Source organism: Stegodyphus dumicola, chromosome X1, assembly GCF_044657685.1.
Source record: "Stegodyphus dumicola isolate Sdum_Otavi_A_Nest chromosome X1, ASM4465768v1".
Lineage (NCBI taxonomy): Eukaryota > Metazoa > Arthropoda > Arachnida > Araneae > Eresidae > Stegodyphus > Stegodyphus dumicola.
In genome coordinates, this window is record NC_140780.1 from 260,523,713 (window position 1) to 260,549,400 (window position 25,688).

The following is a 25,688-nucleotide window of genomic DNA, read 5'->3' on the forward strand; positions in this document are numbered from 1 at the left end:
TGAGAACAGGTACTTTCTTTAGTTCATGCACTGCACCTGCGAGTCTCGAGGTTACTGGAAACCAAAACTTGCTTGCCTTTCTAAAAAGACAATCAAATTGGAGCTGCGAAAATTGGCTCTATGCCAGCTGCCCGAATGACACTCACATGATATACAATTCGCCAAAAAAGTGATCTCTTCTGATAACAGCTCAAAACTCGACTTTTTTTGGCGGGATCGTTGTATGAAATTCCCCGACTTTTCCAGATTTTGACTAAAACACTTAAATTCCCTGACTTTTCCCTGAATTTTTTGGTCAATTTCCGAGTTCCCTGACTTTTTCCGGGTTTTCCTGGTTTTCCAGGTAGCATGGCAACCCTGTCATTGGCTCCTTTTTGAATTCATCACAGCAAGAAAATGATTCCAACACAAACTCTATAAGGACTCTATATAAATTTAATGGGGAAAAAAAAAAATCACCTCTATCAGAAAAATGTTTGAAAAGTAAAAAAAATGAAATATTTCATGCTAAAATGTCTCTTATCGTTACGTCCTTAATGCTTTTAAATATCCCTGTAATCACTAATCTAAATAAATACAGTCAAAAGTCGTTAATCCGGACTCATCAGGACCTCGCCGATTCCGGATTATCGATTTTTCCGGATTATAGATCATCAGTTTAAATCTGGTAAGATGGCATGCAGAAATTACAAAATTAAAAATATGAAACCGTAATTTATGAAATAAAGAACAATTATGATCTAAAGGGTATCAAAATTTACAAAAAAAAAGATTAATATTTATTTGTTTACTTTGTTAAACATTCCTTTGAATGTGAGTTGTTTAAGTTGCTTCGTTTTTTATGTGATAATACATTCTCTTTAATTCTATAAACAGACATAATTTCTTCAGTTACAAAGTTCCGCTGTTCAAGTCCTATAATTGCTGTGTCGAGAATACTGACTAATTTGTCAATCGAAATTTTTTTGTTTTCAATAACCTCTGTCACTTTCTTCGCTATCGGAAGCGAATTATAATGACAAGGAATTTGATTTAAATCATATCAAAGACGGAGTACATCGAGATGAAATACTACATTTAGTAAGGAATTGTAAGCCAAATAAAATAAAAAATCTGCCCTGAAGATAAGGATAGTGCTGACAGATCAACTTCCAATTCATTGAGCACCGTGGCGTTATAGATAAACAAAGTGCAGATAAACAAAGTATATGCCTTTATCCTTTTTTTGCAGCAATTCCACTTTTTGTTTAATGGACTTCGAAACATACTTTTGCTTTGTAAATCCTTTACATATTAGTAAATATATACAGAAATTCTATTTGACATAATCGAAAGTTCAAGCTTACTTTTATAAAATTGCTCTAACAGTCTGCAAAAAATAAGCCGAATCCAATTCGAAGAATAAGGAACAACGCATTCTACAACATTAACTGAATTAGATAATTTTAGCTTAGCTTATACCGTCCATTATACATTAAACGTGCATTTGCAAACATATTTTGCGCATGCAAACACGCATATTCGCAGCCGTAAAGGTCTTACGCGCATGTGTCAACGCGATGGATGCGCAGAAAGTTTGTAGCTTTGAGGTCTATATTATAGATCACTCCGGATTATGGGTGCTTGAATTAATGACTTTTGACTGTAATATATAATATAATAAATATATGTAATATAATTTAATGTAATAATGCATATGTATATTATTGTAATAATGTGTATAATATTTGAATTAAATGGATCTCATATGCCTTATTTATTTTGCAATTTTAGTCTGAATATTCTGATTTATCTTTTCTGCCCTGGAATCCACAAAATACTAAAATCCACACAACCTCTAGTTCCAAACATAGCAGATTTCTAGACTTTTAATTTTTGATTTAAAAATCAAATACAGTAGAACTGTAGGAAGCCCTTCAAAAATAGTATAAAATTGCAATAAAATTAGCAATACTTCTTACCATTACAGAATTGGTTAGAATTCCCAAAACTAACAATTTTACCACACAGCTATAAAAAATTTTGTCAGGTGTTGATTTTTCAACTATAAAACTATTTTTTAACTGCAGAAATTCGTACTCTGTCCCACATAAGAATTTAAAATTTAAAAGTTTATATTTGATTAAAGCATGGATTTTAATAAGCAGAAAATCAATTCATCAGCCAGAAGAAATAGATAATCTCTCAGGACTTCAGAGTCATTGCAACTTACTCTACCCATTGTAAAGAATCCACCTGTTATCAAAATTTGTGCCCAGCCTTTCATTATGAAATCATCTTTTCAACAAAGCAATTATTCTTTTGGAACTGATTTGGTTCAGTTAAACATTAGCGTATTTTTATTAGATATCTATAAAACATTTCTTAAAAAATTTCTTATATAGGTCCAATTATTGAGACCCCTAACATTTCCAAGTTTCTTTAACACTAAAATTCCTTTAATTTGGAGCCAAGTGATATTCACTTACCTCTAAACACTTATGTAAACTTTTTGTTAAGGAACGTGCTTGAACTCAACGCACAATAATTTAATATGTTCACTATAATGTAGATTTTTTTGTGGCAACAATGATTTTTTGTTTACATATGCTTTGAGCGTGAAAACGCATGAAATGTTACTTTTTTGATATGTTTAGAATGCTAAGTAAATAAGTTTGTTGTTAATTAAAAAGGTTTTTCTCTGCGAAATATATTACCATTCATCAAGTTATTATATATGTCAAGAAATTGATTAATTTCAAACAACTGGCGTCCGATGACAGGACGGAATGGCTATTTGAAGAAAACGAAACAACGGTTTGAAAACAAAACATCAATTTCGTATTGGAATTTATCAAGTAAGTTTAAGAATTATTTGATTATACTGGGCATACTGAATTTAAAATCATGGAAATTTTATTACGAAAGTGTAAGCCTCTAAGGCAATCGTTTACGATTACTGCCAATGCTTTAGATGCTGAAATTCTAAAGCCTGACGTGGAGGTTAATCAACTTAAAGTATTGAGCTCACAGTTGGAAGGAAAATTCAACAGATTAGATGAAGTTCAATAAAAAATTTCCAAACTTTTGTTGGAAAGTGAAAAACGAAAGTGGATATTTGGCTGATTTTGACACGAATGAAACATATCGAAATAAATATATCAGTTTAAAAACAAAAGTAGAAAATGGAATGGTGAATTCCACTCCTGTAATTACACCTGGGATTTTAGAAAATTCCATGAAAAAGAACTTTAAATTACCAAAGCTGGAGCTTCAAAAATTTAATGGGGAGACCTGAAATTGGTTAGGATTTTGGGGACTCTTTAAGAAGATCGACGAAGATGTAAATATAGATGATGATGAAAAATTTCAATACCTACTGTAGGCAACGGTTGTTGGATCCCCAGCGACAGAGCTCATAGATAGTTATCCTCCCTCAGGCACGAATTATAAAGAAGCTATTGGCTCAAACTAGCAAAAAAAGAAATATGACTCTATCCAACTTATATGATAAGTCAGAGATGCAACTCAGAGCTTTGGAGACTTTGGGGGGTAAAAAGTGAGATTTATGCAGCTATGCTGTATCCCCTTGTACAGTCTTCACTACCTGAAGAAATTCTGAGGGCATGGGAGCGATCTCGCCAGTGCAGGGAAAGTGTTGCACACACTGAAAATTTGAAAAATTTATTGCATTTTCTCCGAATTGAAGTTGAAAGTGAAGAGCATCTTCAGTTGGCCCATACAAGTTTTTCTGCTCCAAACAAATTTGACTTGATTCCAGCCACAACAGCTATTTATGCAGGAGATTCAAAGAAGAAAAAGCTTAATTTTTGTGTTTGGAGTGACAAGGAAACACATAATTCTTATGAGTGCTTTAAGCTGCACAGCCTTTCATTGGAAAATAAGAAAAATTTACTAAGAAAGTAAAAAGCTTGTTTTAACTGCCTAAAAATTGGGCATGCTGCCGAAAAGTGTAAAAGTTCTCTGAAATACCTATTTGCAACAAACGTTATGTAACGGTGATGTGCAGAGAACTAAAAGGTTCTAGAAGTTCAAAAAAGAAAGCACCTAAAGTAGCTAATGAAACGAGTGAGACTTTACTGTCTAACCAAAAACTGCAAACAACTCTTCTCCAAATTATTATGGTGAAGATTGTTCATAATGGAAAAAAGGAACTTGTGAGAACACTTTTTGACAGAGGGTCACAAAGATCTTACTTATGGAAAGACATAATAAAGAGACTAGATTTAGTCCCATTAGATCAAGAGACTTTGAGTCACAATTTTTTTTGGTGGAGTTGAAACTGAATCTCAGGTCCATGGTATTTTTGATATCGAAATACAAGGAATGGAAAATAAATTCAAATACGAATTATCGGTTTTAGATAAAGACAAAATTTGTGGATACATTCCTAGAGTGAAACTCAAACATATATATTCCTCACTTCGAGAACATAAAATCAAAATCAGTAATTCTGGTAGAAATACACCAGATACCGGATTATTAATAGGAGCTGATTATTCCGGACAGCTAATGACGAATAATATCATTCCACTTGACACAAACCTTATTGCCATTGAAACAAAATTGGGTTGGTCCCTACAAGGCCTGGTGCAAAGTCATAATACCTTGCTTGATACCGTCGGACTTTGTTATTTGTATCTCACAGAACTATGGAATTTATAGACAATTGGCATAAAAGATCCAGAAGTGAAGACTAAGGAGAATTTAGACACTGAAATGATCAAATTTTCCCTAGAGAACCTTAAAGTAATCGAGGGCAATAAGTATGAAGTCTGCTTGCCTTGGAAGGATAGTTATCGGATTCCTGGAGATAATAGAGATAAAGCAGAAAAAATACTTTTCAGCAATACACGAAGACTGCAGAAAATGGGATTTTTCAAAGAATATGATGTTATTATTAAAGGCTGGCATGAGGAAGGTATAATTTAAATAGCTCCGAATAATAGTGATACTGGTCACTATTTGTCTCATCAAATAGTAATCAAAGATTCCAGTCTGACTACGAAAGTTCAACCTGTATTGGATGCATCACTGAAGTATGAAAATGGGAATTCCTTGAATGCTTGCCTCGAAAAGGGGCCGAATTTAATAGCAATGCTTCCAAAACTTTTGATACAATTGGTATTATGTAAATCAAGAGTAGTGTCTGCCAAAGAAGTAACTATTCCCAGATTAGAGTTGCTTGAAGCACTTACAGTTACTCGGCTGTATCGTCAAATCATTGACGCTCTTAAATTGACAAAGTGCCAAGTGTACCTTTGGAGTGATTCCTCTGTGGTTCTGACATGGATCACAAGAGACTTTCACTGGAGTGTTTCAATCAAGCCTATTTTTAATAGTGAATTTTTTATTATTTGCTTTTTATTGGATTCATTCTATGTATCAGACTTTTCAGAGGTTAATGTATTATAGAAACTGACAGCTAAAAAGAATGACAGATAATTAAATTTCCCACATAAAACTTGAGTCTTTGAACTACAAGGTTATTCAAAAAGAAAGAGCAGATTACAAACATGTATTTTTTCCAAACTACAAAAGATAAAAACATGATTCTAACGTTAACGGATAGAGAAAAGTGTACAATTTAGTACGGGTAAAAGTTCCAATCATGGCCACATTGGCGTTGTTGTTTGTTCTGGTATTATTTGTTGGTTGGTAGTCTGTAGTGAAATGGCAGCAACACCACAGCAGAAGTCTTTTTGTGTTCTACAATTGCCAAAACTAGAGTCCATTGTTGCAGTTCAGTGAGCATTTTGCCATCAATTTAATAAACAACCACCGCGTCATAAGCAAATTTACGAGTGGCATTGAAAATTCGTAGAAGATGGTTGCATCTGCAAAGGGAAAAAGCACGGGATGTCCACGCACATCAAACAAGAATGTCATGTGTATTCGTACACTTTACAAAAGGAGTCCAAAGAAATCCACATCGTGAGCAAGCAAAGAACTTAAAATTCCTCAACCAATGGTATAGCGAGTTCTAAAACATCGTCTGCACATGAAGCCATACAAACTGCAGTTACTGAATGCATACCATAATTGTAAACTTTTCTCTATCAATTAACGTTAGAATCATGTTTCAATCTTTTGTAGTTTGGAAGAAATAAATGTTTGAAATCTGCTCTTTCTTTTTGAATAACCCTGTATATCATTCATGGCCAAACTTCAAGATGATGGATACATCTTATATCTACTGTTTTGTGTTTAGAACAGTTAATGCCAAGAAAATAAAAAATTCTAGCGCTTATACTGAGCAACTGAGCATTTTCGGTTCAGGTAGAGAAAGCAAATATTTTTTTATGATTTCCTTTATACCTTTCTGTTTATAATTATTGTTTTACTTTATTAGGAGTAAAATGAATTGGAAGCATACTCACTAGGTCTACAATTGCATAAAAAATCTTATTTGAGTAGATTACAAATCATTATTTAAAAGAAAACTGAGTTTTTTTAAAAACTCGTGAGCTGTACAAACGTTACATTTAGAACAGGTAAATTAAATTATACACATCAATGTGCACTGCAGATAAACTTTTATTCCAGAAAAATACTAGCGCTTATACTGAGCAACTGAGCATTTTCGGTTCAGGTAGAGAAAGCAAATATTTTCTTATGATTTCCTTTATACCTTTCTGTTTATAATTATTGTTTTACTTTAGTAGGAGTAAAATGAATTGGAAGCATACTCACTAGGTCTACAATTGCATAAAAAATCTTATTTGAGTAGATTACAAATCATTATTTAAAAGAAAACTGAGTTTTTTTAAAAACTCGTGAGCTGTACAAACGTTACATTTAGAACAGGTAAATTAAATTATACACATCAATGTGCACTGCAGATAAACTTTTATTCCAGAAAAATACTTATTTAAAAATAAGCTATGAACTTGCCTAGGCATTTGCTTAAAAAGTAATTTTGTTTCTCCACGCAATTAACATAAGGCCAACATAACGAGATCATTCGAATCTTTGGATTCTAACCTAAGAAACTGCTAAAATTTTTTTTCCCAAAACTTTGCAATAACTACTTTTACTGATGCCCAGTATAAAAGAATTGACCAAAAAATAAGAATACGACAGCAATTTCAGGGGTATTTGAATAATCAGTATCTCTCATGACAGCTGTGACTGATACAGTATTTCAGAGTGGCATCCTAAGGAATCTACCAGAATTTTTTAGTAATCAGCACACTGCGCATCATTGAAAATTCTCAAAACTATCTCCCTAACTGTCCCAATAATTTTCTACATAGATAACAAAGTTCATGCACATCAGTGAAAATTCTTGAAATTATCGTTCAAACTGTCCTGATAATTTTGGACGTAGATAACGAGGTTCATGCTCATCACTGAAAATTCTCGAAACCAATGCTTGAATCGTTACAATAATTTTGGACATACAAACCTATTGCTAATAAATCTAGTAATTCAAGCCAAACTCTTCAACGTAGCTGTTTTTCAAATACATAGCAAATCAAAAATAATTTTACAGAAAGGAAACATACCTATCACTACTATAATGAAATTATTTCACAAATGGAAATATAACACCTCAAACACGCAACTCTTCATATTTCTATGGACATGCACAGATGTTCGATGTGGAGGCGTTTTGCAACGTGACTGAAGTCTGCACAATAGTTTAGTTCCTAAGCTCTTGCCAAATAGTACGGATTCATCATATTCTAAATGTTGGACCCATAAAGGTGATCAAATGATCTATCTCGTCTTGAATTTCTAAGTAAAATAACTCAGAATGTTAAATAACAAAATAAATTATTGTCAGCCTAATGGTTACACATCACAATATTCTATTGGGTTACCTGACCTGTGTACAGAAAATAAATCTCAAATTGAGTTGAAATGGAGTCTGTAAGTGGAGGATATTTTAGAAAATAAAAGATCATACTAAACGTTTACAGGAGCAAATTTTTCACATTATTCCCCGAAATTTGTAGAGATTAAGTAGAGGATCATTCTACAAATTTTCATTTTGCTACTAAGCTTTAATGAAGGATGTGTCAGATGTACATGATGATCGAAAATTAGGGACATAAAATATCAACAGATTAAAAGAAGTGTAATGAAACTTTGGAGAAGAGAGACGTTTGTGTTCTGTTGATCCCTCATTGCTTGATTCAATGTTATTTGATGATTAAGGTGAAATATCCAATTTGGACAGAAACTTTGGAGAAGAGAGACGTTTGTGTTCTGTTGATCCCTCATTGCTTGATGCAACGTTATTTGATGATTAAGGTGAAATATCTCTATCTGCAATACAATATTTGAAAAAGTGGGAATTAAACAATTTGACTAAAATTTAAAACTTTGTTAAACCAGTGATTCTTCCCACGAAATATTTGAGCATGCACAACCATTGGTTAAATAAATTATGATCTCTTCCTAGGATTACCAAGAAATAATTACGAAAGATAAGAGTTTCATGTGGGAAAAGGGTCCATTAAGCATATTATTGTGAATAGTTGCAAAATCTGTGAAGCAACTGCATAAAAATGCTTGACTTGCTTGGAGATAGGAAATTAATTTTGAAAGAGTTCTGCAGAAAATTGAGACAACCAAGTAAGAGGCTGAAGGTTCACCTCAAAAATAAATTCCTCGTAAAATTCTTCTACTTATTAAAAGAGTTCTGTATGGATTGCAAGGCGAAACAGGTTTCTCCAGCAGTTACTCACCCCATTCAAGAACTGAATAAAAGTAGTACCCTACAACAAGAGCAAATCTTGCAGGTGAATCACAACTGTTTGGGAATAATGGTATCAGGTAGGAATGTAAGATACTGCCTGAAGTAAAATTAACTTGAGAGGAAAATGTTATCGAGAATAATTAAATAAATATATTAGCATTGTGTATCAGATTTAACTTCATGTTAGTGTATTCCGATGACCATTACCTATTCAAAAAGTAAGAAAAAAGGAATAGCAATTTCCAGAAATGGAATTATTTACAATTTTATGTATTTGTTGCCCTGACGATAAGCTAGCAGCCGACAGTTTGAAATCTATCAAATTTTTACATATATAATATTAGACATTAAATTAGTAGTTAATAAAGAAATGTGGCACTACATGAGTTCTATTTAAAATTCCATTTGTTTTCAGAGGATTGCAAGTAGCTCGTGAGCCGCAATTATGATGTCGGAGAGCCGCAGTTTGCTCATGTCTGAACTATACTGTCTTATTTATAAAATAAAAGTTATAATGGAACATATCTGGAGAAAAACTAAGATCTAGTATATGAGCCAGCTTGTTACTGATTGTATAAGCTAAAAGATAACTAAAACAGGTTTTATTAATTCTCAATAATAAAATTAACATACCGGATTTCGCGAAGGAAAGAGCGGTGATGCAGAGAAGGATCCTCTACTGCTATTAGAAGTTGCTTCAAATGATACTGAAAATGCAAAGGATCATTACACACAAGAATCATTAAATGCAGCAAATAATATTTTGCATATATTTAAAGCATATATGCTTATATCATGCCAGACAAAACATTTCATTCACAAATAAGAAAGATTTCTGTGATTTCATTTCTAGCTGAATGATTATAATTAAACAAAATCTGACACTTCATTAAATATTTCAAATTCAAAAACTAGTTGAAACTACATTCTTTGACACTAACAGGTAGCTTCTTAATGTATAGCGGTACCATGAATCTTCTGCAGAAAGATATGTTAAAAAAAATTTAAACACAATGAAATTTAATTCTCTACCTCAGTCTGATATTCAAGACATCAAGAATTAAGACACTGCTTAAGTAAACTCATAAAATTTGCAAAGATATTACCCATAGTACTATTTTTAGATCTTCAAAAAGTCAGCATAAATGATTCTGTAATTAAACAATTTTATTAATATTCAAAAGAAAAACCTGTCAGATATTTATCGAAAAATCAGAATTTTGAACTGACATCAATTATGTCAACCATGGTTATACAAATTACAGTATACTACCTGATACAAGCATCCTATCCCAAGATACCAAGTGATGGTTATTTTAAAGCAAATGTGATAGCTGTACAGTGGGTGATTGGTCAACGAACAGTTCGGACAACGAACACTTTCAGGAAAGATTTTTGTGTTCGGACAATGAACGATATTCGGACAACAAACAAAAACTAATTCTAACGAAAACCTCTCAGCTCTCGGAACACCCATCCTCAATTCATCCTGAAAATGGATGTGCGCGTGCACTGACAAGTCATCATTCATACTATGTAGCAGTGAGGCAGCACCGTACGATGTGTACGGTTGGACATGTTCTTTAATGCCCAAAGAAAGGAAAAAAATTGTTTAATAAGTAAGACTATATGTATGTATTAATATTTGTAATAAATAAACTTACTAAGAGATTATACTTGTACATGACATTTTTTTAAAATTTAATTTTTAGGATCGCCAGAAAGAATGAATCGAATTCCCATTAACATACATGGTAAATCGGTGATCAGTTAATGAACAATTCGGATAGCAAACAATCTTGGAACGGATTATGTTTGTTAATCGATCACCCACTGTATTTATTATTTATAGTCTTATTATATCCATTTCCCTTTCAAAAACAGGAAAATCCTTTTGCCATTAGACAGAGTGTAATGAAATGATAAATCATCAACAACGAAATCTGTCTTGAAATAGCTATCTAATAACATCATTAAACCACAGTTCATGGATCGAATACATCGTTAAGAGGCAGGTTATATTTGTCAGGGATTATACAGATGACATAACCCTAGAACTCGCTATCAGTGACTAATATGTTCCTGTTAAAACTGGCATTGTGGAATACTTTTGATAACTGAACTGGTTTACTAGTTTTTTGAGTTCAAATTACAGCTAACGTTTGAACTGCATAAAAGGCACAAAATGATTTTCTTCTTAATATGGAATACACAGAGGATTGAAAAAACTGTATAAAATAATTTTGCACACATTTAATGAATAAATAAATTCATTCATAGCCTGATTATACTTAATCTCTGTTTAAAAGTCATTATTGCCAATGCATGAAGGCCTTTCCAAATAAAATTCAAATGCTTCATGGATTTAATTTTTTTTATTCTTATATTTTAAGTTATTCCATAGAATATGGATGTTTATTACTTCTTCAAAATTATATTTTTCACTTTTTCGGCAAATTTCACAAATATAGTTAACTGTGCACCATCTTCATACCAAGTGATTTTGGTTGAATAATAAATGCCACTACGCATTTTTTTTTTGGATACCTGCAGATGCAACTAACTTTGCATTATGACATTATCACTTATTAGTTTTTGTGAATAAAATACTTATAAATTTTGCTTCCATTTTATATTTTTACAAACATTTCTATCAACTTTGGGAAACAATAATTCTAAAGAAAGAAAGCAAAATATACATTAATGTAAAGCTTAAAGCAAGATAATTATTTTATGATTTAGATTGGCCTTGTGACCTCTCATTTCATTGGCCCTCAGAAGGATGCAAATGGCCGCCCAGATGGTATAATGGTTAGGGGAACTTCTCCGGATTTGAATCCCGGAGAAGGCAGGATTGTAACTGGTAAAGGTGGCTGCCTATTAAGTGGCTCCACAATTTAAAAAGGCCACCACTTCTGGGCTTAGCAGTGGCTGAAACATAATGTTGAAAAAGACAAAATAGTGCCTAGCGTTTGGGGGGGATAAAAAAAGATGCAAATGAGTTGCAACTGTTTAAGGTGAGGGTTTTGAAAATTTTAGGCATAGTTTTTAGCAGCAACACTCACAGTCTGTATTTCCTTTCATCTAGCTTTACTAAGTTAGTGTTTTGGCATTAGCCTTTTTGATAAATTAATTAAATTACACGATTAAAAGTTTCAGCCAACATAGTTACTGTAAACTTCAGCTATGAATCCACTTTAATTTGCAAATTCAATTTTCTCTAATCAAACATCCACAAGTAGTAGTTTGATTTATATGCACAAACTGTGCCTTTTATTAAGTTAAAACTTAAGTGTTTCAAAACCTACATAGGATATTGTCATACTTTCACAAACATAGCTATAACTTGCTTGTCAGTCTATACAGGATTACAGAACTTTACGTTACTTTTACACAACAAAGTACTCCACAGACTAACTGAGGATGTCAAGTAGAAGCAAAGCAACCACCAAGCCCTTTCGAATGTTACCAAATGAAATGTTAGTACAGTAAAAGTCAGAAATCTGGAGTCGTTGGGACTTCGGCAATTCCGGATTTGGAATTTTTCCGGATATTAGTTAATCAGTTTAAATCTAGTAAGTTTGCAAGTAGAAATTATAAAATTAAAAATGCAAAATCGTGATTTATGATCTAAAGGGTATCAAAATTCACAAAAAAAGCTTTATATTTATTTGTTTACATTATTAAACATTTCTTTCAATGTAAGTTGTTTAAGTTGCTTTGTTTTTTGTGGTAATACTTTCTCTTTAATTCTGTAGACAGACATAATCTCTTGTTCAGTTACATTACAAGTCGTGTAACTGTTTCGAAAATTCCGACTAACTTCTCAATTGAAATTTTCTCGTTTTCAGTAAGTTCTCTGTCATTTTCTTCACTATTGGTAGCGGTATTTTCTGGATCTAGAACCATACTACAGATTTGGCCATTCATTAATTGATTGATGATTGAGAAGCATTGTCCTCAGAATGAAAAACTTTTTATATCATCTTCATTTATTACCGCTTCTCCACATTTCTTTACAAAAATCCATTAACTGGAAAATTTCACCTTTGTTTTGTGATATTCGAAAACATTCAAATTAGTGGCTATTATCATCAAATTTAGCTATCCTTCACTATACATATTTGGCTATGCATCATGAGCTTGACGACTAACGACAAGTTGTTCCGTTAAATTTTATCTTGCTTCTATTGCACACTGAGACAATTAAGCCTGAATTGTTTTAGTTTAGTTATTTATTATATTTTTGTCTATTTCTTGCACATGCTTAAAGCTTATCAGAGTTCTGAATAAATAAATTCCCACATATACTTAAGCCTTACTGAGGGCTGGTGCTAGACATTTTACCGTGTGATGCTGTCTCTGTGGGTCCTAAATTCTGTAACTCGGTGCAGCCATATGAGCCCTGGCGCTGGTTCTGGGTTTATGTGAATAACAAATCAGTTGTTCTTAATTCAAATAGCTCTAAATGTAATCTTTGGGTCTATGAGTATCATCAATAAAATCTATTTTTAGCATATGGAAGGAAATTTTTGGTAAATTTTTCCTAGTCAATATGTTCTAGCGCATTTAACCTAAATCTGTAATCATCGGCAAGCGTAACGTCAACATAAAAGGTTAAAAATAAATACTCCTTTATTTAAAAAATTGCTTAGGCATCGCTACAAGAGTCATTACTCAAGTTGTCATGTTTTGATAAACATGCACTGATGAAAGGAAAGTATAATAAATAATGATTCGTCAGGTTGGCGGCAGATCAATGATGAATCTATGTGGAATGTTTCAGTTTGAGATGTGTGCCAAGCACATACGCAGCAACGGAGCCAAATTACTGATCGTACGAATTTATGCTAAAATGATTGTTTCTTCAATAACAAGGTATTATATCTAGTGTCAAAGTGAAATTAAGAATCGGGACTCAACAGATGTTTTATTATGCACGGAGAGGGGGATCAAATGCGCATGTGTAGAGCCTATGAGAAAAACGTTGTTGGTGGGTTTGAGGTCCACATTTTAGATCATTCCGGATAATAGACGTCCGGATTTCGGACTTTGCAATCTAGTATTATTTTGTGACATAAATATTAGTGGATGGGGTGCAGGATTATCAGGTTCGTTGAACCATTTAAAGCTTAATCTTTAGACTTTACTGTGAAAAGTTACTGTATTTCTTCAGAACATACCATATTTCTTTTTATGGTGGGAACTACAACACAAAAAGCAATCTTAAAATAAACAAAGTAATTTTAAACTGATTAATAATTGAGAAAAATACATGCTTACTTTCATTCAGAGTAAATGGAGAAGATACTCTTCTTCTAGATACTGGAGACTGGATGCTCAATAAGCTTCTTTTATAACTCGTAAAATTTTCAGAATTTCTAGCACTATGCTTCAAATATTTGCATTCTGTAAAAATAAGAATTTGCACATAAATCTTTGAGATTGGAAATTTCAGTACCCTTAATATACACAAAAATGGTACAGCATCATTTCTCCTCCCCACATACATTCGAAAAGAAGAAAAACTAATTAAAATTTGCAAATTAAACAATATAATAAAATGGCAAAATATAACAGCTCCACTGAATAAATACAACACTAACAGACTAGAAACTTTTGCTTATTTGAGTTGTGAGAAATACATCACTTGGCAAAACATTATGTAGCCAAATAATCACTTACATTTTTGCATGGAACAATCAGGTTAACTAATGAAAGACCAGACTGAAATCAATCAGAATTATAAAGTCATGAATCAAAGTATGCTGCTAGGTGAAAACACTAACGTAAAAATTTGTCGCGAAACTACTAAAGTAAAAATTAAAGTAAAAATTTCAAATTTTTACTAATTTGTTCACTTACACTTAGGTTCACAAAAAATGGCAGAAATAATTTGATGTTGGGGTTTTGTGGTGTTACTTGAGTTCATAAAAAGGTGTTTTATGTTCTAAAAGTTTAAAACAAATGTGTTGTGACCTTCTTCAACAGGACTAGTTACATTCAATTTTTCTCAAGAACGTACCAAGATGACAAGTTAATAGAAGATAAATAAATATACAATGTTTATTAAAGAAAAAAAATAAAAGGTTTTAGCTACCTTCATGAAGTTATGCTTTTATAAATGATTAATTCACACCATACTTGTAATAATGAACAAAATGCAGTCAGTCTGCTCTCAATGAATCTGAGATGAAGTATGTGGCTCAATAATTTCATTTATTTATGCCTATGTAGACAAAAACCTAATTTATAATGTCAACTCAAGCAGGAAAGGAAACAAGATTTTTGTGCCCCCGCCCCAGTCTGCAACGCTTTCTACAAACACATTTATGATTTCAGTGCAACAGACCACTCGCTCGCGTTGATGTTCTTGAATAAGTTTCAACTCTGCGTGAATTTTAAAAGTACAACCTGTGTAAAATTTCAAAATAAAGAACATTTGAGCACCTTAAAGTGATAAAACAAAATTTTTTATCCCTCACAGTAAAATGAAAATGCAATTTTTAAAGCAACAGTAAAAGAAATATACAACACGAATGAATAGATCTTTAAAAAAATACAAAACAAAACATTAAATATATCACAAAATTCGAAATGTTGATAATAGTTTCAAGTTTGTAAGTTAATTAGAAGTTATTAATTTTAAAATGATTTTCCACGTGTAAATCCGTGAACTTTGACCTTTTTGCCAACCCAATAGTCGACTGGATATCAGTTCCCCCCCTCCGTCGCTTTCGAATCGCAGCCTGTCAACAAATAGTTAACAATAGCAAGCAGAGTTTCATGTGTGATTAAGCTGGAAATAATTAAGCGACTAAAACAGTTACTACAACATTGCTCCTATTATTCAGAGAGCGATACAAGTTTATAAATTTCGAGAATTTGGATAATTAGATCAAAAGTTCTAATTTTTATCACTAATTTATTGGACCCACACGGGAAAAATCTAAGAAAAATCCCTAATGTCGCTATCGAGTCGCATTCAAATTAGCGTTTTCAGAGCTTTTAATTAATATCTCTGCTGATTAAAGTCGTACGAACATGAGATTGGTCTCAATGGATTCTGCCGAATTTTTGGAATCGGTCTCGAAATTCAACTAACCGCCGTTCCATAGATATTTGTGAAACTATAAATTGGCGCATAGCTAAATCCCTTTAATAGAGAAAAACCCAACAAAGTAAGTGAAAAATGTGAAAAGTAGTTTTTAATAAATATCTCAGCTAATTAAAGTCATACGAAGACATTTTATACCCTATAACCTTTTCTAATATATCAAACATATTTCTTGAAAATTTCATGATGATCGGTTAAGTAATTAAGGCGTGAAAGCGTAACAAACAAACAAGCACACAAACTCACATTTGCATTTATAATATTAGTAAGGATTTCTCAGTGTAAATCAAATAGTGTTTGTTATATTTGTAAGAAAAAATCCGATCATCATACATTGCTGCATGCATATTCATCGCCGCTGACGGGTCTAGACATCACGGGGACGACAGAATTCAGGAACCAAATCAACAAAACATAAAAGCGTCAAAATCAATGGATTCGCATCTGCAAGGAAATGCTCGCATTTCTTTCTTCTCAAATGGAAATAACATAAGTGTTTTGATAAATACTGTAATAATTTATGTGTGAAACGCAGCTGGTGAAAGTTCATTTATGACTAGAAGAGCAGCTGATGTGCTGGGTTTGAAGAAAGAAAAAAAATAAACGTACTGATAAGTGGATTAAATGACACATCGCTAAACATTACGAAAAGGGTTTCAGCTATTCTATCAAATGAAAGTAATGGTTCACACTGGGAAATTGACTTATTAATTGTGCCTAACATAGCTAATTTTATACCTTCCAAAAGAATTAATGTTTCAAATTTTTACACTCCAGTTGAATTATTCTTCTCAATTTTGAGAGATAATAATGCAAAATTGGGAGACAACTTGTTGTTGCAATCAAGCTACCTTGTTTCAAGGGTAGTATTTCAGACAATAGTTTGTGTTATACACCAAAACACTGTTTCTTGTCTAAAAATTTACAAACTCTCAATAAAACCCTCACAAAGCTTCTGAGAAATAGAAGTAGAACCACGCAAAACTTGTAATGATGAATTAAAATTATTGCAATAAGCACTTCGCAAAAACACATTATAGGAAACTAAACGGCAGATATATGGTTGGAATGCTACTCAAGCCGGAATCTTCGGAAACAATGTTGGGAAATTCAAAAGAAATCACATTGAAAAGACTAGATCAATTGTGGACACTCTTGGAACGAGATCTTGCTTTGAAAACACTTTACATAGAATTTCTTAATAAATGTGAAAATTTGCATCATATGGAGCAGGTGAAAGAAGATAGGCTTATAGATGAAGGGTATTATCTAAGACACCACGGCATACTGCGTCCTACCAGCAAAACAAGTAAACTGCCCATGGTCTTCAATTAGCAGGGTGTCTCTCGTCGAGTGAGGACGTGCGACAATGAGCTCCCCACAAGCCACCTGCAGCGATGCGAAGCCGGAAATCATGGCCGGCAACCCCTCCGAAGCAAGCGCCGAGATGGATACTTCGACGTCCACGGACACCGACGTCCCTGTCTCTGACACCAATCTTGACCATCAAATGAATCCGGATGACCTCCTGATCCAGATCAAACAACTGTACTTACTCAAGGCTCGTTTTACTGACCTAGAACAGAATCTATCCAGAGCGAGGAAATCAACACCACTGGCCAGCTTCGACCTCAAGTGCGTGCAACAAGAATCTAAGGTAACGCTTTTTAATCTTACCACTCTTGCTAAACGCCTGAATCTGCCTCTCTTTGCCATTCCCCCAACTGAGGAAGAATGTATTAAAAAATTACTTAAATCAGCTAAGGAACTTAGTAACGATGAAATCTCACTAAAACCCGATTCCTTGGATAAAAATCAAAATTTGGCTAAAAACCAAAATTCTAAGCAAATACTAAAACTGGCTAAATTACAAGCAGAAAAATTACTATCTAGCACCAAAAAAATCCAGAAACTAACTTTAAACTCCAGCGAAAATTCGGAATTTCCAAAAACTAAAAAGATTAGAAAAATAGATGATGAAGGTTTTCAGCGGCCTCCTCGCCATCTTGTTTCACGAGGAGCGCCGATTTCCCCAGAAAAACAGGTCCTGAACAATAGCCTGCCTCCATTTTGGAGAGAACAGCCAGAGGAGGAATTGCCACCCACCCAACCTGCGGTTAGGGTGGAAGAAAACAGCGATCTTGTGGAGCAACCCGGAGACGGTACTCCCCCCCCCAACTGAAAGCTCTAACAAAGCTAAAAGGAAAATACCTTTCTTCTTTGTTGAACCCAAAGATTTTGAGTTTCTTACATCTCTAGTCCAAGCAACTGTGCCTACGGCTATTTGCAGAATGAAAGGCAAATTTTTACGCATTGAAATGCAGTCTGAAGAGGACTATCGTTCGGTGGCCCAAATTTTAAATAATCAGGGCGCCGAATATAAGTCATTTAATTTGAAACAGGATCGGCCCGTAAAGGCTATGCTTCGCGGCCTACCTAATTCTGCTAAAGCTGAGAAAATTAAGGCTGAATTACAACTTTTAGGATACTCTGTTATCAGCGTGACTCAGCTCCGTAGGCACAGGTCCCGCTATCCTATGCCATTATTCTTAGTCCAGCTAAATCCGTCTCTGAACGTTTATGATATTTTTGAAGAGACCTCAATGTTTGGCATCGAAATCAAATTCGAGAAACACATCGGGAAGAAGGGGCCGAGCCAGTGTTGGCGCTGCCAAGGCTTCTTCCACAGTTCCGCAGTGTGCACACTGCCAATCCGGTGTCTGAGGTGCGCCGGCCCGCATTACGCGTACCAATGCACCAACGACCCGGAGGAAGCCAACACCTGCGCGAACTGCCTTGGGCGGCACGCCGCAAACTGGTTTCACTGTCCCCGAAACCCAGCCAATAAAAATAAAACCCCCCCTATTAGATCGGATAGCGGGATTTCAAAATTTGTACCGGCTCCGGTTAAAGCTCCAATTAGCAGCACGGATCCCTCCTTTAGTGATGTCGTTTCCGGACGGAAAAATCCCGGACTACCATCATCTACCAAGGAACCGAAGCAAGCACCTGCGACGCAGCAAGCTCCGAAGCAAGCGCCGAAGAAGAGTCCACTCCTCCCGCCAACTCCACCGGCCCAGGCTCCAGCCCCGACCGTAGATGATGGAAGCTGCACAGATACCCTCCGGAGCGTCTTCCAAATCGCCACGGAATTCGGCATTGAACATAAGATCCTCCTTGAGGCTTTTAGAAATGCTCTCCCTAGGCTCCGAAATGTCTCCACGGGGCCTGAGAGAGCATTTTATATTTATGAGGCATACTGTGGCCTCTTAAACTAAAGGCCTCAAGTTCAACTGTGCAACTAGTGAAGATTCTCTCCTGATCTCCTACTGGAACGCTAACGGAATCAAGAAGAAGATTCACGAAGTCCGGGATTTTATTAATGAGCATCACATGGACCTCTTCCTCGTTCAGGAGACACATCTGGTTGAGGGACTTAGCGCGAACATCGCGAATTATTTCTGCTACCGAAATGACAGAGAGGTATGCATCAGTGACACTGTTCGTGCTAGTGGCGGTACTAGCATTTATGTAAAACGCTCCCTAAAGCATTCTAGGATACCCACGCCACCACTGGAGGCCTTAGAAGCGACTATAGTACAAATTCATATTCCAAATTGTCCCCCAATAGCAGTAGCGTCCTGCTATATGCCTCCGAGACAGGGACCCGCATTTATCTCTGATCTCAGAAAATTAAGTGGTGTTGCAAATAATCTGATTATCGCAGGAGATTTAAATGCCCGTCATAGAAGTTGGGATTGTGTCACTGCCAACAACTATGGCGATAAACTCAAAATTTGGGCTCAGGACGCCCGTATCCAAATTATTGCGCCAAACACACCTACCCATTACCAGTTTCCCGGGGGGTTAGGTGCTCCTTCCATTATTGATCTGGCCTTATTTAAAAATATTCCAGTAGACTATTTGATCGAAGTGATTCCGGAATTGTCCTCTGACCATTATCCGGTTCACCTCACCCTTAAAACATCCAAAATTTACCGGCGCAAGTCTCCACAAATTGGGACAACTTTCGGTATGTCTTGGAAAATGGTATTCTCCCCCCTATCAAAATTCACGATAATCAGGAGGTTGATTTTGCCATTGACAGGCTCAACCAAACCCTAGGAAGCGCATTTACGGCTGCTTCCAAACCCAAGTTCAGGCAAAATTATTATAAATTACCTGATCACATTAAAAATAAAATCAAAATTAAAAACCGCCTTCGCAGAGACTGGCAAAATACACGTTTGGAAAACTTTCGAGTGCAACTGCGAAGGATCCAGAATGAGATCAAGTCTGACATTAAGAAATACACAGACGAAAAATATGCAAACTACCTTAAGTCCTTAAAGACTTCTGATAATAGCCTCTGGGTTGCCAGCGCACGGCTTCGCAAACCAAAACACGACATTCCCCCCCTAATGGGCATGGTCAATGACCGGATGGCATTAACAGACACTGAAAAGGCTGAACGCATAGCAGACAGCCTTCAAACACAATTTTCACCTAACACTGGACTCATGTTCGATTCCTGTGCAGAGCACACGCATGAAGTCCAACACCAAGTTGAAGAATTTCTCTCCTCAGATACAAATTCTGAGGATCCCATCACCACAACAATGACTGAGATTTCTGCTTTGATCAAAAATCTCACCCCTGCAAAAGCACCTGGCCTGGATAGGATTTCTAATCGCATGATTAAAAATCTACCAGTTAAATTCATATTTTACCTAGCAGTTTTGATAAATTCAATGCTAAGGCTAAAATATTATCCCCATAGCTGGAAGAATGCATTAGTCATTCCTATTCTAAAACCTGGAATGGACCCAAAGGTCCCTCAAAATTATAGGCCGATCAGCCTTCTGTCTTCACTTAGTAAAATTTACGAAGCTATACTGCTTAGATACCTGAATGATTTCTGCCGAAACCGAAACATTATTATTCCTCAGCAATTCGGTTTTCGTGCTAAACACTCAACTCAGGCCCAGCTACTGAGGGTAGTTGAAATCATTCATACAGGATCTCGCAGTGGAAAGCCTACAGCTATTGTTTATTTAGACGTAGCAAAGGCTTTCGACAGATGTTGGCATATCGGAATTTTATTCAAGCTCATGCGACTTGAAATTTCGGCTAATTTTGTGCACATAATGCACTCTTACCTCACTAATCGTACCTTTTCTGTCAAAGTAAAATATTCTGTCTCTTCTCCTCGCCCTATCCTGGCTGGGGTGCCTCAGGGAGGAATTCTTAGCGCCACGCTCTTCAACTTGTATGTAAATGACATACCACAAGCACCAAGTGTCGATCTAGCACTCTATGCAGACGACACAGCCATCATTTCACAGCACTCAACATTACATGCCACTCTCAATCACCTACAGCTGTATTTAACAGACTTGGAGTCCTGGCTCATTACCTGGAAAATCAAAATTAATGTCGCAAAAAGTGCCGCCACAGTTTTCTTTTCCAGAAAGAGGAATGTCCATAGTCAACTCCCTCCACTCAGATTATTTGAAGAAAATGTACCCTGGGTGGAATCCTATAAATATCTGGGAGTTTATCTAGATGCGAAGCTGCTCTGGAATACCCACATCAATTACGCCATCTCAAAAGCAAGGAATACAAGAACCCAGCTGATGTCTCTCCTCAAAAGAACCAGCAACCTCTCCCTCAACAATAAGATCCTTTTATACAAGAGTACCATCCTACCGATCCTGACGTACGCAGCTGTCGTCTGGTCTACTGCTGCCAATAGCCATCTAAAGAAAATACAAGTATTCCAGAGCGTCACGCTTCGTATCCTGACAAATGCTCATTATTTCGTCCGTAATGAAGTGCTTCATAACGATCTCAAAATTCTACCCCTAGATGCCTTTTTCCGGCAAAATTCGGCTAAATTCTTTAATAGATTAACGCAGATCGAAAACCCAGTCTTGCATTCGCTTCCTGCTTATGATCCAGCTGAGCCCAGCTCAGCTAAGCGACCTAGGAGCGTTCTTGAGAGAACTTATAACATCTTTCCTAGGAAGCCGAAGCGGAGGTGTCTGCTTGACTAGGAATTCTTTCTAAAAATTTTTAAATTAACAAGCACTTCACGGGCCTAACCCGACGACCCTTAATTAATTCCATACTTCCACATGCCCGCCGGACCTAATTCGGCCTCGTTTCTCGGTTTTATATCCGTGCTGCTATAGGTAACATGCCCCTCCACTTGCCAAGACCTCATCTTTTCATAAAACACGGCCCAGACAATCTTAAATCAGACTTGCAATAGTTTTAACGTTTCTCTATTATTTTATCACCTAACTTAATTATTCAACTTAAACTGCCTAATTTTTTGAATTTTAAATTAATATTCTAATCTTCTAAATCTAACTCCCTCATATGCTACTCAAAACACTTTTTTTTTTTAATGAATTTTTGTTCCAGCAATCTGCACATGTACAAGCTTGCATATCTTCAAACATCAAACAGGTATTTTTGGTCAATTCTGTCCCCATTTTTTATTTCTTTCCACTTTTTAATCCACCTCTCCTCTCCAACTTTTAACGTTTTTCTTTAATTCCCTTCCCTTTAACTATCCTAAAACTTCTCCGTCTTTTCTACAGTTAACTTTCTCTCACGGTTCTTTCCGCTCCAAAAGTTGCTCCTATTGTACTCTCGCCACGGGCGGTAGGAGAACTTTTTCTACTCTTGAATCCTTTCCCCCCTTCTTTTCGTTCCACCTTCCCCTGCTCTGCTTTAGTCGTAAGACTCTCTCCCCCCCAGCCCATCCCCAAGGCATTAGCGATTACTGCGGTTTTCCGTATTACCTAATACACCTTTCCCGAGCCCTGGAAAATTATGATTCCCGGCTAATTGTCTTTCAATCTTTGCGATTCCATTAATGCAATGCATTCAGGAATCCGCCCTTATCCGTCACCTCTCTCTCTTTCAACCTAGTAAAACAGGTTGAAAGCAGAAAGAATTTATCGTCCATAGAATGGACTCCTTATTCACTTCCTTCCCCGTAAGCCCATAATGGTCTCCTTCATTACTCTTCAGCCAGTGCTTTGTCTTAATCACCTCAGTTTTTCCTTAACGAAGTTGTGGAGGTAATTGCATTAAGTTGCAAAGGTACTCCGGAAAATATCGCCTTGGGCCTTGGGCCATGGTCTTCAACGAGAGTTCGAATGTTCAATGGGCATTCCTTAAATGATTTATTGTGGAAAGGTGGAGTGCTTCAAGAAGACCTCTTCTCGTATGGGATCACGTCCGCCCCATACTTAGCCACTTAAGTTTTATAACAACTTGCCCTAGATCAGGGAAAAGACTTTCCTTTAGCTTCAAGAACAGTCCTTCAAGATTTCTACATGGACGATTGTCTTTCTGGTTCTTCAGAATGAGATGCATTCTGGTGAAGTCGGAGGTCACCTGATGTAAGAACTGCTAATGTAAACAAACAAGCTTGTGCTGTGCCTTTAATTATTATTTCATCCATTAATTAACTGTTCATTCATTTGGTTAGTATAATTTTGGTAACTCATATATGTTATTTTTATCTTCATGATACTCTTTTGTTCGCTGCTTTACCATGTTTTGATTATTAATATTTATTTATGAATTCTTTCCTTGATCTGATAATTAATTCATTTATAAAAAAATGTAAAAATGAATATATAAAATCATCTATGTTTACATAGATTTCTCTTCTACACTGAAAAGAAAGTTACTATATTTTTAAGTCATACTTTTATTAGCTTAACAAGCTGATAAAATAAAAATGTAAATAGTTGGTTTGTGACATCCGTAATAGTCAAATTTCCGGAGCACTGTAAATGCAGTTGGCCCTTAAATCATTTAAGGATAACGATGCCAATGCTCTGCACAGTTCAAAATTAATACATAATTTTATATAACTTAAAATTTTATTTTTAGCAATTGACTCTTATTCTATTGATAAACTGCAAATTAACACATTTTGTATACTATAATAAATATGTCAAAAAGAAAAATATAGAGATTTTTCCGAAATCGGGACTTCAGCGATTTCGGATTTGAGATTTTTCCGGATATTAGATCATCAATTTTAATCTGGTAAGATGGCATGCAGAAATTATACAATTAAAAATATGAAATTATAATTTATGAAACAAAGAGCAATTATGATCTAAAAATATCAAAATTTACAAAAAATGCTCAATATTTATTTGTTTACTTTATTAAACATTTCTTTCAATGTAAGTTGCTTTGTTTTTTGTGCTAATGCTTTCGTTTTTTAATTCTATAAACAGACATGACTTATTATTCAGTTATAAAGTTCCACTGTTAAAGTCCTGTAATTGCTGTGTTGAGAATACCTCTACAATAACCTCTCTGTCACTTTCTTCACTATTGGTAGCAGTAATTTCTGGATCTAGAACCATACTACAGATTTTGCCATCTGTTAATTGATTGATGCTTGTGGCATTGTCATCGCAATGAAAAACTTCTGTTATATCATCTTCATTTATTATCACTTCTCCACATTTCTTTACAAAATCCATTAACTGGAAAATTTCACCTTTAGTTTGCAAAATTCGAAAACTTTCAAATTCGCGGCTAATATCTTCATTGTCTCGTCATCAAATATGGTAGCTGGCCATAAATTATGACAAGCATTTTTTAACGTATCTGGAGACGTATCCTTCCACGATCTTGCGATGCTCCACACAGCAGATTTTATGCTAAAATATTTCAAAAATTCTTGAATATTCTTGCATTGTTCAAGAAATTCAAAATGGATTTTAAAAATAATAACACAAATACATTATCTTTCACTAAAACGTTAAGTGAAGTATGAGTCGAACAGTTGTCTACAATCAGGACTATTTTTTAGTCATCAGGTAATCCAACCGAATTCAAATGTTGCCGAGCTTCGACCAAGGAAGGGTTCTATTACGAGGCACTTAGGTTCCTCATCATTAAAGAATTATTTTTGTCGATAAAAAGAATATTCAGCAAAGAGGTAAAATTTAGTGCCAAATGTTAAATTTAACAAAAGAGTAATTGCATTCCACAGTGAAAAAAGGTAAAAACACTGAAAGACTTAATTTAGTAATTTTTTGTGCGTGTCGAAAAAAGGTCAGAATCAATTTTGAGGGGGTTACATCATGAATTTTGACAAGCATCGATGTTTCCTTGATCAATGGTCATGTGGTGTTAACAACACGAGAGCAGAAACACTCGCGAAAAACTTCATGTTGCAAGTGCTTTGGGTCTGGGAGGGAGGGAAAAGTGGGAACTCGTTAGGAGAGTTTGATTTAAAAAGACACGGGCAGCAATGCCTCTGAGGAGAAACTTTTATAAATACAAAATGATTACTTTAGCTTTAAGTGTTATGTCAACTAATGAAAAATAGTATTAATTCTCATAGCGAGATTAAGTTAAAATTAAATAAAAATAATAATCAATGCACTAGAACCCTTTTAAGAAGGGTAAAAAACCACAATCACTAGCCACAATGGCGACTTCACGATAAGTCAATTGTCACGTACATACAGTAAATAGGAGGTGGCAAAAGGGAAGACCGTCATCACTCGGTCAGGAGAACCAAGGATCATGGACAGAGGTGGAGATGTTGTCATATAATGCAATACAAATTATCTACAAATATATACAAAATTATCAAGTGGGGAAGTTTGAGTTACAGACGTGGGTCGCGAATGGACGTACATCTTTATCCTCCATTAATATGACATAGTTGAAAGTCTGAAAAATATTAATGTGATCACACTTAAGTGCCTTATAAAAGTGCCCAATAAGTTTACGTATGTGCTCCTCAAGTGTATCCAGCTGCAAGTCATTGTGAAGAGTTAAGTTGCTAACATACACATGCACGTTAGT

At 35.1% G+C, this 25,688-nt stretch overlaps 1 protein-coding gene across 2 annotated transcripts in view; it reads right to left on the minus strand.

The window, feature by feature from the left end:
• The window catches only part of LOC118197101 (serine/threonine-protein kinase DCLK1-like), a 219,236-nt gene that overhangs the window by 57,992 nt on the left and 135,556 nt on the right, over positions 1–25,688 (minus strand). For both annotated transcript variants that reach the window (XR_015038507.1, XM_085807611.1), the window contains exons 4-5: positions 13,991–14,116; positions 9,341–9,414 (exon numbers count right to left, since the gene is read on the minus strand). Coding sequence is in view for 1 of the 2 variants with exons in the window: in XM_085807611.1 (XP_085663737.1) it covers positions 9,341–9,414; positions 13,991–14,116 (200 nt within the window). In the remaining variant the exon portion in view is untranslated. The remainder of the gene's footprint in view (positions 1–9,340; positions 9,415–13,990; positions 14,117–25,688) is intronic.